Source organism: Cajanus cajan, chromosome 7, assembly GCF_000230855.2.
Source record: "Cajanus cajan strain Asha chromosome 7, NIPB_CcT2T_4, whole genome shotgun sequence".
NCBI classification, from domain to species: Eukaryota; Viridiplantae; Streptophyta; class Magnoliopsida; order Fabales; family Fabaceae; genus Cajanus; species Cajanus cajan.
In genome coordinates, this window is record NC_138523.1 from 51,402,725 (window position 1) to 51,419,812 (window position 17,088).

General features: G+C 35.2%; 2 protein-coding genes across 9 annotated transcripts; one reads left to right on the top strand and one right to left on the bottom strand.

The window, feature by feature from the left end:
- Nucleotides 1-505: 505 nt before the first annotated feature.
- LOC109812169 (Exostosin family protein) lies at nt 506-2,788 on the top strand. Its single transcript, XM_020376066.3, has 3 exons — nt 506-1,279; nt 1,390-1,643; nt 1,899-2,788. The coding sequence occupies exons 1-3, from the start codon at nt 643-645 to the stop codon at nt 2,448-2,450; spliced, it is 1,443 nt and encodes a 480-aa protein (XP_020231655.1). The 5' UTR covers nt 506-642; the 3' UTR covers nt 2,451-2,788.
- Nucleotides 2,789-5,845: 3,057 nt separating this feature from the next.
- FAB1D (FORMS APLOID AND BINUCLEATE CELLS 1A) lies at nt 5,846-16,415 on the bottom strand. Of its 8 annotated transcripts, none has more exons than XM_020376093.3 (13): nt 16,151-16,415; nt 14,460-14,711; nt 14,318-14,351; nt 13,580-14,233; nt 12,969-13,113; nt 12,552-12,893; nt 10,609-11,442; nt 10,058-10,374; nt 9,606-9,732; nt 9,327-9,458; nt 7,463-8,821; nt 6,839-7,105; nt 5,846-6,437 (listed from the first exon to the last, which is right to left on the bottom strand). In XM_020376093.3, the coding sequence occupies exons 2-13, from the start codon at nt 14,698-14,700 to the stop codon at nt 6,123-6,125; spliced, it is 4,767 nt and encodes a 1,588-aa protein (XP_020231682.1). In that variant the 5' UTR covers nt 14,701-14,711; nt 16,151-16,415; the 3' UTR covers nt 5,846-6,122. The 8 variants fall into 8 exon arrangements, with proteins under 8 accessions (XP_020231682.1, XP_020231683.1, XP_020231685.1 ...); XM_020376094.3 differs by having other exon boundaries at nt 14,460-14,723; XM_020376096.3 differs by having other exon boundaries at nt 14,487-14,759.
- Between the last annotated feature and the right edge of the window lie 673 nt (nt 16,416-17,088).

Below are 17,088 nucleotides of genomic sequence, written 5' to 3' on the forward strand. Positions count from 1 at the left end.
CAAATTCTTGATTGCATTAATTTTGAATCATCGACAAGCTACTAGACTATTAGCTCCTAATACTTTTGGGGTTAGAAAAAAAAAAGTTTAAAATTCTAAAATTTCTCTCTCTAATTTATCACTCTAGGATTTTTAATAATCAACTTATAAAATTCAATTCTTAAAAAAAAGTATATACTCACCCCCTAAAGTCAAACTCAACTTTTATTCAAAAACAATCCTTTAAATAATTAAAAACTTATAAGAAATCTCTTAATTTCATAACTTGTCAATATAAAAATAACAAATTAATACAACAACATATATCTTATAAAATCAATAACAATACTAAAATGAACAGTATTACAAAATACATTAATTAAATAAAAATCAATAAAATAAAAATTTAAAAAACATAAAAAAATTTAACGTAACTATTTTTATATTTTAAAAATATGACAAGATAAATTAACTAAACTTGTTAAGTATGGTGAAATGCAGTTGTATAATTGATAGAGCACACAAGAGAATTGAAGCATGTAATTCCATAATGCAGGAAAAAGAAAAAGGTAGTGTTTATTTATGAAAATGAATTTGTTTAATTTAGTCCTTCTCCTTGAGTTGGCATCACATGAGCGAGAAGAGTAAAGAAGAAAGAAAGCAATGCCTGCGATGGCCAAGAACGCCACCTTCTCCTCCCTTCCAAGGCTCTTCCTATCATTCACCATTCTCTCCATTCTCTCCCTCGCCCTCTACCTCTTCTCCTCCTTCCCCACACCCACCATCCTCCACCCTCCATCCCTCTCCGCCTCCGCCTCCGCCTCCGCCATCAACGTCTACGTCGCCGACCTCCCCCGATCCCTCAACTACGCCCTCCTCCAACGCTACTGGTCCTCCTTCTCCGACTCCCGCCTCCCCTCCGATCACGATCACGATCACGATCACGATCACGATCACCTCTCCCCCCACCGCACCGCCGCCTTCCCCCCCTACCCCGACAACCCTCTCATCAAGCAGTACAGCGCCGAGTACTGGATCACCTCCGACCTCATGACCCCTCCGCAGCACCGCGCCACCTCCTTCGCCAAACGCGTCCTCGATCCCTCCCAAGCCGACGTCGTTTTCGTCCCCTTCTTCGCCACCCTCAGCGCCGAGATGCAGCTCGGCGCCAACCGAGCCGCCTTCCGGAAGAAGCTCGGCAACGAGGATTACCGGAGACAGCGACAAGTCATCCAAGCCCTCAAAGCCACCCACGCCTGGAACCGCTCCGGCGGACGCGACCACGTCTTCGTCCTAACCGGTGCGTTTTCCAATCCCTTTTCTGCCAAACGCCGTTTCGCTTTCCGCGTTGTGATTTGTTTTAGGTCTTTGAATTTGTCAGGGTATTAAAACTGAAGCCTTGTTTGGCAGACCCCGTCGCCATGTGGCATGTCAAAGACGAAATTGCCCCTGCTGTTTTGCTTGTCGTGGATTTTGGCGGCTGGTATAGGCTTGACTCCAAGGCTTCTAACTGTACCCAAAGTGGTGTGGTTCCGCACTTGCAGGTTTCTGTGATCAAAGATGTCATTGTGCCATACACTCATTTGCTACCCAGGTTGGACTTGTCTGAAAACAAGGAGCGGGACAACCTTCTGTATTTCAAAGGAGCTAAACATAGGCACCGGGTTAGTGTATTTCATGTTATGTAGATCTTTCATATTGTGGCAAGTTGTACCCAGATGACTGCAGTTCCCAGAGCCTTTATATTCTTCTGACTTGTTAAGTGTAGATCCACTATATATTTTATTGTAAATAGACACTGATAATTCCTTTGTATAGTCATCCGACAGACATATGCTTATGCTGGTCTTTCTAATTGTGTAAAGCTAACACTATATCTGTTCCATGCTTATCTCATTGGCAAATATTTCATTTTACAGGGTGGTCTAATTAGAGAGAAGTTATGGGATCTATTGATTAACGAGCCTGGTGTTATAATGGAGGAAGGTTTCCCTAATGCAACTGGGCGGGAGCAATCAATAAAAGGGATGAGAGCATCAGAGTTTTGCTTGCATCCAGCTGGGGATACACCCACTTCATGCCGACTTTTTGATGCAATACAAAGTCTTTGTGTACCTGTCATTGTCAGTGACAACATTGAGCTACCATTTGAAGGTATGGTGGATTATTCAGAATTTTCTGTTTTTGTAGCAGTTAGTGATGCACTGAAACCAAGCTGGCTAGTCAATCATCTTAAAAGATTTTCAAAAGAGCAGAAGGACAGGTTCCGCCAAAATATGGCTCGGGTACAGCCCATTTTTGTCTATGATAATGATCAACCAGGTGGTATTGGACCAATACCTGTGGATGGTGCAGTGAATCATATATGGAAGAAAGTTCATCAAAAGCTGCCAATGATAAAAGAAGCCATAATTCGAGAGAGAAGAAAGCCTCCTGGTGTTTCAGTTCCACGCCGTTGTCACTGTACTTGAATTTAAGGACTTCTTTCTGTTTTTAATCTTTTAAAGGAGCAGATATATGGGTTATTGTTTGGTTCGATTTTTTGTAGCATTTGAGAGAAAAAAAAAGGTGATTGTCTTTTTTTTTTTTGGAAGGAGAGGGGGTATTAAATTAAATCTTTAGATAGTGGTCACCTGTGTGAATGGTGTAGGAGAAGTTAGTTGCCACTGACCGTGGTTAACGTTACTTGGTATTTCATTTCACTTCATTCTTGTTGCACCTGAATTGATATTTTTCCATGGTTCCCTTTGTATTGTAGTCTGATAAAATTTTCAGTGAAATGTGAATCGATAATGATTATTGTTTACTATTCAAGTTGCCAATTTCTCTTTTACAAGTTCTCTCTGCAACTGAAGGGTTGGATGCAATTTATTCAACTATCAGTGGACTCAATTGTGTGCCTAGCTTTTTTTTATGAAACAACTTAAGAATCAAAGTATTATGAAAACTTTATGCAGCATGTTCGTAGCTTGAACTTGAATTATCACTAATATACCATAAATAATGTAGTTTTGACGTTTCCTTGTAATAATAAATATGGATTCCTGAATAGACTTTAACTAAATAATGAGGACATAGTACAATCTTCCAGTGGCTGTTGTGAAGCTGTCTGTGAACGTGAAGAAGGCACAAGACACTCCCAACATAACTAGAAAGATAATCATTAACCAGCGATTCAGCGTGCTGCAGGCGCCATTTGTTAGTATAGGTGCAAAAATGCTGAAGGCAAGGGTGGTGACTGTGGGTAAGAGAACATTGAGCCTAGCAATGCCACTCTGTATTGCATTGATAACATGGAAGTAATAAGATTCATCCATGCCATAATCATCCTCTCTCAGTATCATAGTGAATAGCCATGTCTTGGCTAGTTGAGTTGTTTATATCCACAAAGCAGCTATCAGAAATGGAATTCCGAAAGATGAGGTTCAGGATATATATGTGGAAAAGGAGATGAAGTTTGCGACAGACCTAAAGTGCATGTGTAATGAGGATATGTTCAACATTTAAGTAAAGGAAACAATCTATTCTGTGTCACTCTAGACCCTTTTTTTTTTTTTTTTTTCGAGGTTCTTTGGAATGAAAATATTTGTAGGAATACACCTTTCCTTCTACAGCAATAGCTTTCGGCAGGAATTTGCTTTCAACTTGGGCAATGTTTATGCCTGTGCATGTCTGCATGACTGTGACTATAACTAACTGCATGTAAAATGTAGTTTGGAGAAACATTTGAACTGGGATAATGCCTATTTGTACAACTGTGTGCCACTATAGATAAATAGTGTGAAGAGCACTTCCCTTAACATTTTGTTTAAATATTTAAAATAATAATTTTAATTACGAGTCTAATTTCCGTACACTGTTACTGTTGGTATAAAAATACTTACGGTGATATTTAATAAAAAATTATTTTTATATAACATTTAAAATAATTGTTATAAAAGTCAACAAATTAATATTATATGGAGATAAGTGATTAGATGACATTTATAAAATTATTTGATATTATCACTGTATTTAATTAATTTTTTAATTATTAAATTAATAGCTTTTTTTAGTTACCACGGGACAGCAAATAATTTGGCACTTTCGACGTAATAACGTTGTCGTATGGAAATGATAACGTGCTTTGGATTTAAAAGATCCTGAAAATAAACTTGATTGAAATATAATATTTTGAACAAATTACTAAATTAACTTTGACGATACAGTTAATATGGAAATTCAACATTAAAAAATAAAAAACAAAAAACACGTGAAATTAATTAGCCTAACCCATTGTATTGCCTAGCCTAAAAATATACAATTACCAAAGCGGCTTTAGTGGCAAAAATCTGACCAGAAAACAATGTCTACTTAAAAAGCATTTAATTTAAAATTAAAACAAAACACTTCAGAAAAAGGTTTAAGGATTTTTCACATAAGATTTCATACTAGGATCACAATAATGAATAAAGAATTTTTTTTCCGTTAAATTGATATATCATTTTGAAGTATGTGTAAATAAAATATCTTTGAAAAAAAATCATCCCCATGACTTTCGCATTTATTACTGTTCTTACCAGAATCAGGTCGTCCCTTCAAGTCAAATTGATCATCTTCTCATCTTAGTCTCACAAGAAATCATGAAAGATTGGTTTTCGAGGTTGGTCTTTAAAATTGGTCGTCATTCTTCAAGCGTCTCGGATGTACTTGTAAAAAAGACTCCGACGATCAAGTTAATTGTCAGATATGTTTCATGTCTTCGTTATATCAGTACCTGTTCCATGTGGTTGTTTCCGATGTAACTGTTATACGGTTATTTTTTGAGGGTTACTAACAGTTAAGTTGATCGTTATTATTATAAGTTATGTATCTGATGTCGTCAATATGCCAAGATGTACTACCAATGTCATACGTCCAGTCCAACATGTTTATTCTCCACATCACCTTGACATTTCATGTATTCACTCTAATTTGACCGAGTTATCATCTTGGTCAAATTAGATCATAATCTTGGTTAAGCTCGGCTTTAAGTTAGGTCGGTACATACCAATCATTACTTTTGCATTTAAAATTCTTCTAAAGTTCAACTTAAGAAAACGAAAATAAAAATAGTAATTAATCATCCTACTCTAAAACAGTTTGAATCATTTGAGTTAACTTAGTAGTGAGAAATTCAAATAGATGTCCTTCACTGTCGTTGTAATTTCTCCTACTAATAAAAATAAAATAAAATTGCGCGTCAATAATTAAAAACTAATTCCTCTCAAAGATTGATTACTCTAAAACAGTTGAATCCATTGTTTTTACTTCTTACTGCGAAGCTCATTTAATCTAATTAATTTCCTCAAGTTGGATTTGACCATATATCACAGGCCACCCAAAGTCACTCCATGAACCCATTAACTAGTGATGAAACTTTGACGAAAAAACATAATTAAAAGAGATGAATCATTGCTTATGAATCTGTGATATATGCCCCCTTTTTCTGATTTAGCCCTTCTTGCCCAACCCCATAACTGGAGCTACTCCCAACTGAGAAGGGTTTAAATCTATATAAATCATTTTTGAAAAGAAAAATGTTACTAAGTCAAAAGGATTTTATAACTTTTTTTTTATAATATAGCATATTTCTCCATCCAACCTTATGATTGCCATACTCTTATTATTAGTTCCTTTTTAGTATTTCCTATCACTTTAATCTAATCTAATTTATAACATATTTCTTATCAAATTCTAACTTGCACTTTTTATACCATGTGATAGTAACACTACTGTTTAAAGAAATAGTAATAACAGGCTGTTAAAAAAAACAATTTAAAGCGTGTGCTTTACTCGAGTCCACAAAGGGCCAAAAGAAGAGAGAGAGAAATAGGGGAGGGGTATATAGCGAAGCTAGCAACTGTACTTTTCATTGATTAAATAAACCTTTACATTTACCTTAGGCTTTACAAAAATTTACTCATCTCATACTCGGAGAGGATGGACCTGTAAATGACAGCATCCCTAGAAATTCTCTAAAAAATTGCAGAATAGCAGGGCTAGGTTTATAATCAATATGGCTGTCTATATACAGTGCTAACTACATGCATAAATTTTCTTCTTTCTTTTTTGAGAAATAAAATCAAAATATTTGGACACAGAAACCACTTGGCACTGTTGTGCTAGGGCTTTTGCTGGGAAGGGTCATCTTCACCTGAGCAACAAAGTTTGCAAGGATTGGAGGATTTCTGAGAACACCAGTGATCTGGAACACTCAAAAAATATGTAGACATAAACTTTCTAAACCTCTTTTTGTATTCTTTAGGAGAGATTACAGTTGGCAACACATTTTTTGGCACAACAAGTGAAGACTTCATCCATGTCTCAAGATGTTTGTCCCAAGTATACTGCCTTAGATAATCAATGATCCCGCAGACTAGCTCGCGCTTCTGAGAATCTACTCCAACAAGCAAGGAGTAATCCATCACATTGATTGACTGCATATTGAGCAAACAACGAAATGAACAATGTAAGATATGCACGAAAAGAAGTCCAAAAAACTAACAAGAAAAATATGAACATAAAGGCAACAAAAAAAAGATGCATAATATATGCTGTTTATTGAGAATTTAGGAACAAATACCATGTGTATTTAGTAGGGAAAAATTGGGAGGAATGAGGGAAAGCTATGAGAATTCCTCTTATTTGAAATATAGATAATGTTCAAATAAATTGCCAATTTTATTTTCAGTCCCTTTCTTTTATATCATTCCTTCTATTTCTATTTCATCCTACTAAGTATGCCGCTTGTATTAACACGGAAATTGGTTTATAGAAATACTACATTTCAGTGAGAAAAGTTAGGCTTTTAGGCAGAATGCTTGTAATGCAGACTTACATTCAGGAAAGATGTGTCATTCCAAACAGCCCGTTGAAGAACCTGCTTTGCTTTATGACTGACAAATAGTGGGGAAGAGTTCATGTCATTCACAAAGTTCTGATCCAAAAGAACATCTCCATCACCATCAGCGGCAGAGTTATACCGGGCATAAAGAGCACCTTTAAGATCATACTGGCGAGTAATATTCCGATTGTAGGTAAGATTTTCCATCACCATGAGGTCATATTTAACCTCTTTTCCACTTTTGACATGTCTTTTAGTAACCTGCATTGAGATTGAAATGCTTAAAATCCCATGAAGCAAGTACAACGACGACTTAAATATATTTCCAGTTCATGATAATATAACACCTTTACTTTAGTCTCCCTATTTATTTATTTATTTTCATTTTTAGTCCCAAAAATTATAAAAATCATGTGCTTCCATTCCCTATTTACAGACTAAAGTACTGTCAAACTTAGGAACTAAAAATGAAAAAAGAAAAAATAGGGACTAAAATCTAAATAAATAAATAACAGCTAAAGATGCATGAGTTTTGCACAAGATATGTACTAAACAGCTAAACAGGAGAAAAGTTGGCAAATGGAGAAGAAAAAGATATGTACTAAACAGCTCACCAACCTGGTATATCCCCAAGACTTTTGCAAGACAAGTTTGGCTTCCAGACTCAAATGACTCTCTCATGTGTTTGAAATACAGAGAAGAAAACCCCAAAAATGATTCAAGTTCTGTCTTCTTGATTTCCTTTATGATGAATCTGTCATCAAGCGTTTTTGCAAAAAAGGACTTGCTTTTTCCACCTTTGGCATCCCAATTCCTACAGCGGCTTAAAGAAGCAATAAAATCAAGCTCAGATGGGCAACACCAATTCCTAAGTTCACGGAACTGCTTAAAATAGTGACATATCACTGAATATTTTTCCCTTCCAAGTGATTTGGCATAACCCATAGCAATCTCTATGCTATGGTTTTCTGTAGCACGAGAGGCACGTGACTCTTCTGAAGAAGTGCTTCCTGTAGAATGCACAGAATCTGAATCTGAAGAACCCCTTGAAAATGAGAGTGAAGTTAAGGTAGTGCCGTGGGTCAAGCCATGCAAACTTTCTGTTGAGTTTGAATTTATTCCACTTTCATGTCTATCATCTTCATCATCAACTTCAGGCACCTCATATGCATCTTTCAACAAGGCCAGTGCACAGGCAATTATGCTTGAGGGTTCGCCCTCGAAGTCAGACACAACATGATTATCGGTCTTGAGAGGGATATGCAACCTTGTACCTTCCTCAGTGATTAATTGATTGGCTGTGGGTATATATTCAGCAATAGAGCTGCTTACAAATTCAAATTTTGGCAATAATCTTTTCTGGAATTCCCTTATGCTTATCTGCCGAATGTCAGCAAATGGCTTCCAGAACCAATCATTTGAATCCAGAAAGTTGGAAACTGGTGAATTCATGGAAGAACTTTTGTTTAATACCTTTAAATCAGCAACTGGATGATTAGCTTGAATATCTGAAGAAACTGCAGAATTCTCCTGTACTTCAAGATGATTTGGTACACCATCCGCTGAAGGGAACTGAGGGGAAACATCCAGACTCAATTTCAAATTTTGGTCAGAAGATCTCTTGGATCTGAAATCATCAACAATTGGTATCTTCACATTCTGTATGTTAGATGGATCATCCTGCTGTTCGTTGCACTCCAGAAGAGGTCCATTAATAGGAATTTCCTTTACCGGTAGTTCATTTACTTCCGCAGATGTATCAAATATAATTTTTACATCCCCATCCCCATCTTGCATATCTTTCTCAGAGACATTAGATTCAAGCCTTAAACCATTAGGTGAGTGTAGTGGATACAAGCGTTGAATCCACACATAGGATGCAATCAAAAGATCCCACATCAATCTGTTTAAACTGAGAAGTTTGAAGGCAGCCTGGTCTGGATTCCCCATTTTAGCAACGGCAGTCTTGATGTTTGCCTATTATCATCACACAAGAAGTCAAAGAAAGAGGAAATACGTATTCATACTAATCACAATATGCCAAGCTTACATTAAGGGGAAAAACTAGAATCAAAAGAAATGAAAATCAAAAATTAATGTATCACTAGCAACAAATTAAATCTTTCTACATTATGTGTTACACTAAATTAAATCTTGCGTTGGCAAAAAAACTTCTGGTTAGAACTTTAGTAGTAGCAATATCAATCCTAACACTTTTATTGTACTACTTCTATCACAGACTTTGTCACTGTCATTACATGTATTACTATCTTAGTTATTTTCAATATTGTTAATGTATAAAACAGAATAGTCTTCAGTAAGTTACGGCATGTCATATTAAACAAATATGAATCCAAATTTAAGGTTATAGCTAGAAAAAAGAGATTTAGGGCTCGCAACTTTTAGAAGCACATTCAGATTAGGACTTAAGTTGATTGCATCTCAAAAGTAATGTCTAAATCATTTCAAACAGAAATCTAACCTCAAACTCTTCTTGCTCTTGCTTTAACATCTTCTCAACCTCAGAGAAATCTCTAATTCCTTTAACATCAAATTGTATTGTCTTCAAACAGTTTGCAACTTCTGTGAATAATGATATGCCCTTCATATACACCTTAAAACAGAGGGGGAAAAAAGAAATTTTAATGCAGGGAATGTATGAGGATTAAGAACATAACTAGGCCCAACTTGTGTATATAATATTTCAGTAAGTACAAAAGAAAGAAATATGGATACAAAAATAGCCTAATAAGGAGTATACATTCTCGGTCTCTTTCAAAAGCCACTCTTGTCTCATTGCACCACTGAATTCCAGCTTTCGTGGAGGCATAGATACAGTATATGTGTTGACAGAAGAATATCTGAACATAGCAACCATGTGTCCTAATCTGCATAAGGAAAGACACCATAAAACCCAGCTTCAACAATAGATAACATGCAAGGTAAACATTCTGGCAACCCTTCTTAAGTTATTAAGCCACAAGTCACGGAGTTCAGTAAAGTACATGGGTAGCACTTCAAATTTGTAACAGTGTGAAAGGAAATCAAGTAAATATTATGCAAAAACCTAAAATCATAATCAATAGAATTTAGAAGCCAAGGTAGACATGCTAATAAACAATACTTCTGCTTCTCTAAATCAAATATTGAACATAAACATAAATAAGTACAAAGTATATTATACTCTAAAAAGGAATATGTAGATCATTTTACCCAAAGAAGTAGAGAAAATCTCTGTCAAGAGAATGGCCACAACTCAACTTTCTGCTAGAAGAATAGTGAGAAAGGCTTAGCTCCAAAAATTTTCCAAAAGATAGACTACGGGCAGTAGTAGATATCAACACTCTCTTTGTAGAACCAGACTTGCATTTACGACAGCGGCTCCACATCCAAATTTTGCCTTCTGCCTCCCCAGGCAAAATTTTTTCCTCGGGCAAGTGTTTAACTTGTATGGTAAGCTGTTTATTGCGATGAGCATAATAATAAAAGTGAGCATCTGGCAATTCTTGACAGGCATCACAAAGTCTTGTCTGTATATAAAACAACAATAATCAGTTAGAACATAAACCTAGTCCAACCTCATTTTGCAGAGAAAATACACAAAAAAAAATGATATTGAATTTGAAAACTTCCACATACTTGCTAACTGCGACCATACATTTTTCAAATGAACTTATTTAGAATCATGCTCTTTATCGTATGATTACCATTTGTCAACTAAATAAAGCAAATGAGGAGAAAAAAAATAAAAAAGCAATGAAAACCTGATTGAGTAAGTTATCCTCCAAAAACTTTCCAAGTGGAATATCAAAATTCTTGTAGAACATAATATGAGAAAAATGACTTTGCTGGCATACAGTCCCTCTTAAGGCATTCCGTGTAGACATCAAGACCAAAATACTCTGAGAATCCAACACTGCATTGATGTCATCCTTACTTTGGAGTTCTTTTCTACCACTATCATCATCTTTACTTATACTCCCACTGGAATCTAAGTAGACAGGTGAAGACAGGGATTGTCCACCATTAAGTAACTTCACTTCATTAGAATTGTTTTCTGCTTCGATCATGGTATTTTCATCAGCCTCTGGAGAGTTAAAATTAGAAATTGACTGGTTAACCTGATCATCAGGTTTGCTTTCATTGAAGCCAAAGTATGCTGATAAAGATTGAAGAGGAGCAGAAGATGCAATGGGAAAACTGTCCCCCATAACTTTCTTAAGAGATGAAATAGCTGAGAACCCAGGAACTGAATTATATGGTTCGCAAGGAAATGAGCAAAACTCCTCAGATTCTAAGTTTAAATCATTGATGCTTTTTTCATGAAGTCCATCGCATATGGGAATATCAGTACTAACTATTCCATTTTCAGGAGAATACTTAAGTGATGGAATGCTTGAATTAATGGATGCTGAATCACAGGAATTTTTATTAGCAGACAAGGTGACCAAACTAACTGCAGGAATGGTAGAGAACATTGCTTTCTGATCAACAAGAAAGGAGGTTTCAAGAATTAAGTGATATGCCATGACAACAGCACACCGCATGACACACTTAATCCTCTTAAGTTCATCACTGGTTGTTCCTTTCAGTAAAATCTGTAATTACAGGTAAAGCTGAAGTTAATAACATCCAAAACTCCAGATAAAAACCATTTTCAAGAAGAAAGGCTATAAACTATAACTTCACATTCATGTCATGGCAGAGGATGGTAGCAAAAATCAATAATATTTGACATTATACACCAACAGAAGCACAAAGGTAGAGAGAGTAGAGGATAATAGCATGTTTGAAACGTCATTTGCAACTGCTGATGTAAATAATATTTTCACATCAATTCAGATAAAGATGCAGAAGCTAGAAGAAATAGCTTCACTGTTGAATTAAATTTCTACATCTTAAATGTGTAACCAAGTCAAGCCTTAAATATCTTGTAGGAGAAGCTTGGAAATAAAGGATTATAACCCGATTTTAACTGACTACTATGCTGATAATAACGAATCAAAAATTGTTTGAAATTTCCTGTACAACAAAGTCAGAGACAATAATACTCCTCAGGCATTATACTGATATATGGAAGCATCTATTCATTGAAAAATGAGATATGGGTAGTTTTTAATGTTTAACAAACATGATACATAGTATACAACAATCATATGATATGCAATAATGCAGTTTATTTGTTGTCACAAACCAACTATCCCAAAAGCTCAAGTTATTAGTTAAAGACACAAGATGATTTTATATTAAGCCTATCTGGTCTTAATATTGGGACACCCTTTGATGTCCAATCCTGTAAATTTGACATTCTAGATGTCTAGTCCTGGGCATGAAGAATGTGTTAAGATGCCCCACATGAGCTGTTAGGAGAAAATACATTAATGCTTTTATTTTATATTTCTAACATTTACTTTCAAAGTGAAAACCAGCATCTAAATGTGTTGATTTAATAAATTCCATATACACCTGTGGTCCTGTAATTGTAGTATGGTATCTACATCTACATTGATGCTTCATAATCATAGCATGCTGAAGAGACAGAATGTTCAACTATACAAGCTAATGTGCTTTCAAATGAATGTATGCCAATAAACGCATACAAATTTGCAGTGTCACAAAAGATGAAGAATACGTTAAAATAGTTTGGAAGCTTAAGAATTAGAATAAATAAGAAAACAGAGATTCCTAACTACTAGTGATGGCATACCGTGCAGCCCAAACGTGTAGGGCAGCCCTCAATGAACATCAATGTTTTGATTGGCTTCTTTCCTCCTTCACCAACGCCATCATGTTCCTCCACAAACTTCTCAAAATAAATAAAGTCACAGTGTCTTAGTTTTTGACCGTTCAAATTATCACATGATAAAATTGGTGAACCAGTACAGCGTGCAACTCTTTCTAGACGATGAAGCTTCATATCAAGCACAAGTGTCATTCCCTTTGCCAAAATTGACTCTTGTATATCACGAGAAACAGTCTTCTCCACCAATATAACATTTGGATGGCACATTTCTATACGATCCATTTTAGATTTCAGATCATCTTTCTCCTGTAAGCAAAGAAATAATCAGCTACTGAATGGAATGCTGATAAGGACAGAATCCAATCTATCTAATTAAGTTACCTGGTCCATGGAGTCAAATGACGACAGCCCATTAATAGAATGGCCAAGCACACCACTAATCAATAATAATCTTGGATTTTTATACTTAGTTGGCATATGCTTGTGAGCAGCATGTTTTTTGAAGACTAAACCTCTGATTAGTTGACTGCAACAGAAAATATTTTCTTTAAAATTTGCTATTTATGACTCATAAAATTGCATGCTAATTGTATATGCTCAATTTTTACTTAAATGTTTATGAGACAGGAAAGACTCCCAATGAGTTCACAATAGTAGGAAAAGAATATCAAAGTAAAGCAGGTAAAACATATGGCTAAAGGAAATGCCAAGCTGAAAAGATCAACAATAATTGAACTCTTTGTGGTTCAAAAGGGGAAAAAATTAAATTAAAAAAAAAAGTTCTTAAATAGCTAAGGGGGAAAAAACACCTTGATAATCACATAATACACGATTTCTCAAAATCATAAGCATAGTACCATAAAGCCATTATGCATTTGAGACAAAACTCTCAAGTAAAAACACCACCATGTACTAACTGGTTAAGTTCTGGTATATAAAAACAATAAATAGAAAACCAGAAAGCAAATTCTTAATGAACAAATTATTTTTACCTTTGGCTGCAGGAACCAGCAGCAATGCACTTCACTTTAACATATCCATCAGGATTCATTGCATTACCTCCAATTGCATCAGGCTTCAAAAATGAAGCAGCTTCCCATGATAAAGATGTAACAATGTCCACCCAACTCTTATCACCTTCATCACAAGAGGAAACTCCCACAGACTTAAGAAGCTGACCAACAAGTGCCTTGAATTTCCCATTCATTACTTCCTCCATTGCTCTTTGTTTTTCCTCTTTGAACCTATAGCTCCCACCTAATTCATCCTCAGAACTACTCATAGAGGTTGGCTCACCCCAGTTTGCAATCCCTATGCCTTGGTCTTCATCGTCATCATTACAAGTCAAACTATTTTCCATATCATCCTGTGGGTTTTCTGGCTCTGGAGGTTCCCAAGTTTGGACATCCAAATCATCAGGAAGAGAATATTCCGTTTCTTCAGCATAGGATGCAATAGGGTGTTCAGAACAATCATCTTTTACTTCTTTAAAGTTATGTTCTTGTGCAATCTCCACATCTCTCACTGTGTAACCCTCATTGTTATTGCTTTCTTGGGAATTGTTTTCCATCACTGTTTGTGAACCATTCAACTGATAATGAAGATCTTCCACAGCACCTTCAACTGTACTTTCTTCTTGACTATTCCTAATAGAAGAAAAAAAAATAAGTACTTGAGCATAGCTTATTTAAGCATTATATTCATACATCTGTTTGCACATAGCTAAGTACCTGTCAGATGAATTCACATCAACTGAAAACTCACCTGAAATATCAGATAACGAAGAAAGACTGGGTTATATAAAGACTGTCTTGTAATATAAGACTAACATTGTCAACATTATAAAATAAAGACTAAGGGATAGTAATTTACTGCAAGTGGAGACACAGCTATCAGTACTTTGCAAAGGTGTTGTTGGACTGATAAGTGGGGTCACATGTGGACTTGTACTATGCCATTTCAAATTTGCTCGCTCTAGCTTCTCTCCACAAGATTTGCAAGGCCTAATGGAAACTTTACCATTCAACTTTAGACTACTCTCATTTCCTTGTTTCTTGTTGTCAACATTTGAATCCGCCAAGCCCACACCACAATAATGGCACATACTACACATCCGATCCAACACTGATCCAGAAACTATATTATAAAGAGGCCTGATATTGGTCACTTATTCTAGTATATAACAAAAAGTATATCAGTACTGAATGAGTTTTGAAATTCTATTTTCCACTTTATTCAACTTATTCATAAAAACTAGCATAAAGTCAATATGATAATATTCCTACTCCATTATAAAGACCAACTAGAATAAATGAAATCCTCCAAAAAAAGTAAAAAACAGAAATATAGATGTATAAAATTCAATTTCAGTTCACTTTCCCTTCTGACTAAAGTAATAGTTATCAAACACTACATATTCAAATTAGAATTTATACATAAACTAAAACCGTCACATGTAAAGAATGAAAAGAGGAAAAAACATCATCTACCTAAACAACATCCAAAATTCGCAGTAACAATCAAACAATTATTCATTCTTATATAAACATAGAATCAAACAATTGTTTTCAGAACCTAACTGTTTCATGGAGTATAAAAAGTTCATAGAAGATTAGAAATCATTGCCCATGCTAATTAGTAATTACTTCATTTTATGGAAGACATTTTCAGAGAGAGAGAAGGCCTCTTGGTAAAATACAAACTTGTTGAAATTCATAGACTACATGAAAATGATAAAACATTAAGAAGTGCACCTAAGGCAAGAAATCAGCCTTTTTGTATGGATTGATGTGATAAACACAGGAAATACGGAACAATTTTGCAAAAAGTTGAATCAAACAAAGCTTGAGGATAATATAGCCGGGTTTCCATCGAGAGAACGAAAAAAGAAAATCTTGCTAGTCTAACAGTACACAAAAGAATCATCAATTAAGATGATATGTTGTCAATATTAATTTCCAATCAAAAGCCAACCCATACAAGATCAAAAGAATTAGTACCAAAGCACAAACAACTAAGAAGACACATATTCATTAGCCCCACGGAAATTAAAACACAAGACAGTATAAAACTCAATCAAGGACTGCAATCGCAGATTTATTTGACCAAAACCATAAGGAAAAAAATGATTTTAGATACACATTCTCTCTCATGTCAAAAACACATCAACAAAAAAAAACAAAAAAGCACCGCAGAATTTTGAATGATACAGGATTCATAACCCAAAAACTTGAATTGGAACCTTTAAAATGGAAAACACATCCAACAACTAGACACAGCTTTGAAACAGTGCATAAATGAATAAAAGCTCAAAACAGAAAGAACTTCAATAGCAAAAAGGAACCCACATAAGACTGATCCACGAAAATCAGACAAAGCATTCAATCAATCTTGTGTCTACAATCAAATCTTCCATATCAGACCAAGATTCATCAAGAAAACTGCCATTTTCAGCTCCCAACAAGGCTTAAAATAAGAGGCCATAATTTGAAATTTAATAATAATAATAATAATAATAATAATAGAAATAAAATAAAATAAAAAGCAAGAAATGCACATCTTACCGTCAAAGCAAACCCAAGAAGAAATAGAAGGATGTGACCTCCGAATGAATCCGAGGTCCTAAACCCGCAAAGTTGCACTGTTTTGACAAAAAAGCAAAGAATTTGGTGTGAAGGAGTCAAAGAAACGGAGCCACATAGGCAAAGTCGCAATCTTTTAGGAGGAAAGAGAAGAGGGTAAGCAAGAGAAAGGAGAGATATGAAGAATGGAAGAATTGTTGAAGGGAAGAAAAATGACCAAGAGAACTGTGAGGAAGAGAAGAAGAAGAAGAAGAATAAGAAAACACAAGGAAGAAAATTTTACCTCTGTGGGACCCACTTCATTTGCTTGCTTGCCTCCGAAAAATATCAAAAAATCTGTTATTTATTTTTAAAAAATTCTTATGTACAAGAAAATGTAACATGCTACTTATTACACTATTTATTTCATTTGTTACTCGCAACTCGCAGGGTCGCGTGTTCCTTATACTCACACCTACATACGCTAGATTTTGGGGTGCAATCTTTGTCCAAAATACGTGCTTATGTACGCGTCTCCCGTGTCAAAGGTATTTTCAATGCCTTAATATTGCAACTACGGCCCTCAACATTTTCCATATTTCATTATTCGCCCTCCATCCCTCTTCCCTCTTTTTATTTCACTTTAAAACTCATCATATTGTAAGATAAAGTAACAAGTATGTAAAATGCCATAAATATCTTCAATAAAAAAATGCAAGAATAAGAGTAAGGTGGTTTTTTTTTTATGATAGTACCATTTTCCTTTTTTTTTCGTTTTGAATTAACATTTAACCATTGAAACCAAAATGAGGGAGGAAATACTTGCAATACACTTTTTAGTAGTTTAGTTTTCGTCTTTCTCATTTTATCATTTCAAACATACCATAAATTTTCAAGAGTAGTGCTCAAAAAGCACTTGCAATTGTATCCAACATTTTTTA

Coding starts and splice junctions, on each gene's coding strand:
- FAB1D (XM_020376093.3), bottom strand. CDS start 14,700: ATGTGTAGTATGTGCCATTATTGTGGTGTGGGCTTGGCGGATTCAAAT. Junction 9,733..10,057: donor GATTTTCTCTACTTCTTTGG/GTAAAATGATCT, acceptor TTCCTTATGCAG/ATTAGGACACATGGTTGCTA. Junction 7,106..7,462: donor AAGTCTTGGGGATATACCAG/GTTGGTGAGCTG, acceptor ATCTCAATGCAG/GTTACTAAAAGACATGTCAA.
- LOC109812169 (XM_020376066.3), top strand. CDS start 643: ATGCCTGCGATGGCCAAGAACGCCACCTTCTCCTCCCTTCCAAGGCTC. Junction 1,280..1,389: donor CCACGTCTTCGTCCTAACCG/GTGCGTTTTCCA, acceptor CTTGTTTGGCAG/ACCCCGTCGCCATGTGGCAT. Junction 1,644..1,898: donor GAGCTAAACATAGGCACCGG/GTTAGTGTATTT, acceptor TTCATTTTACAG/GGTGGTCTAATTAGAGAGAA.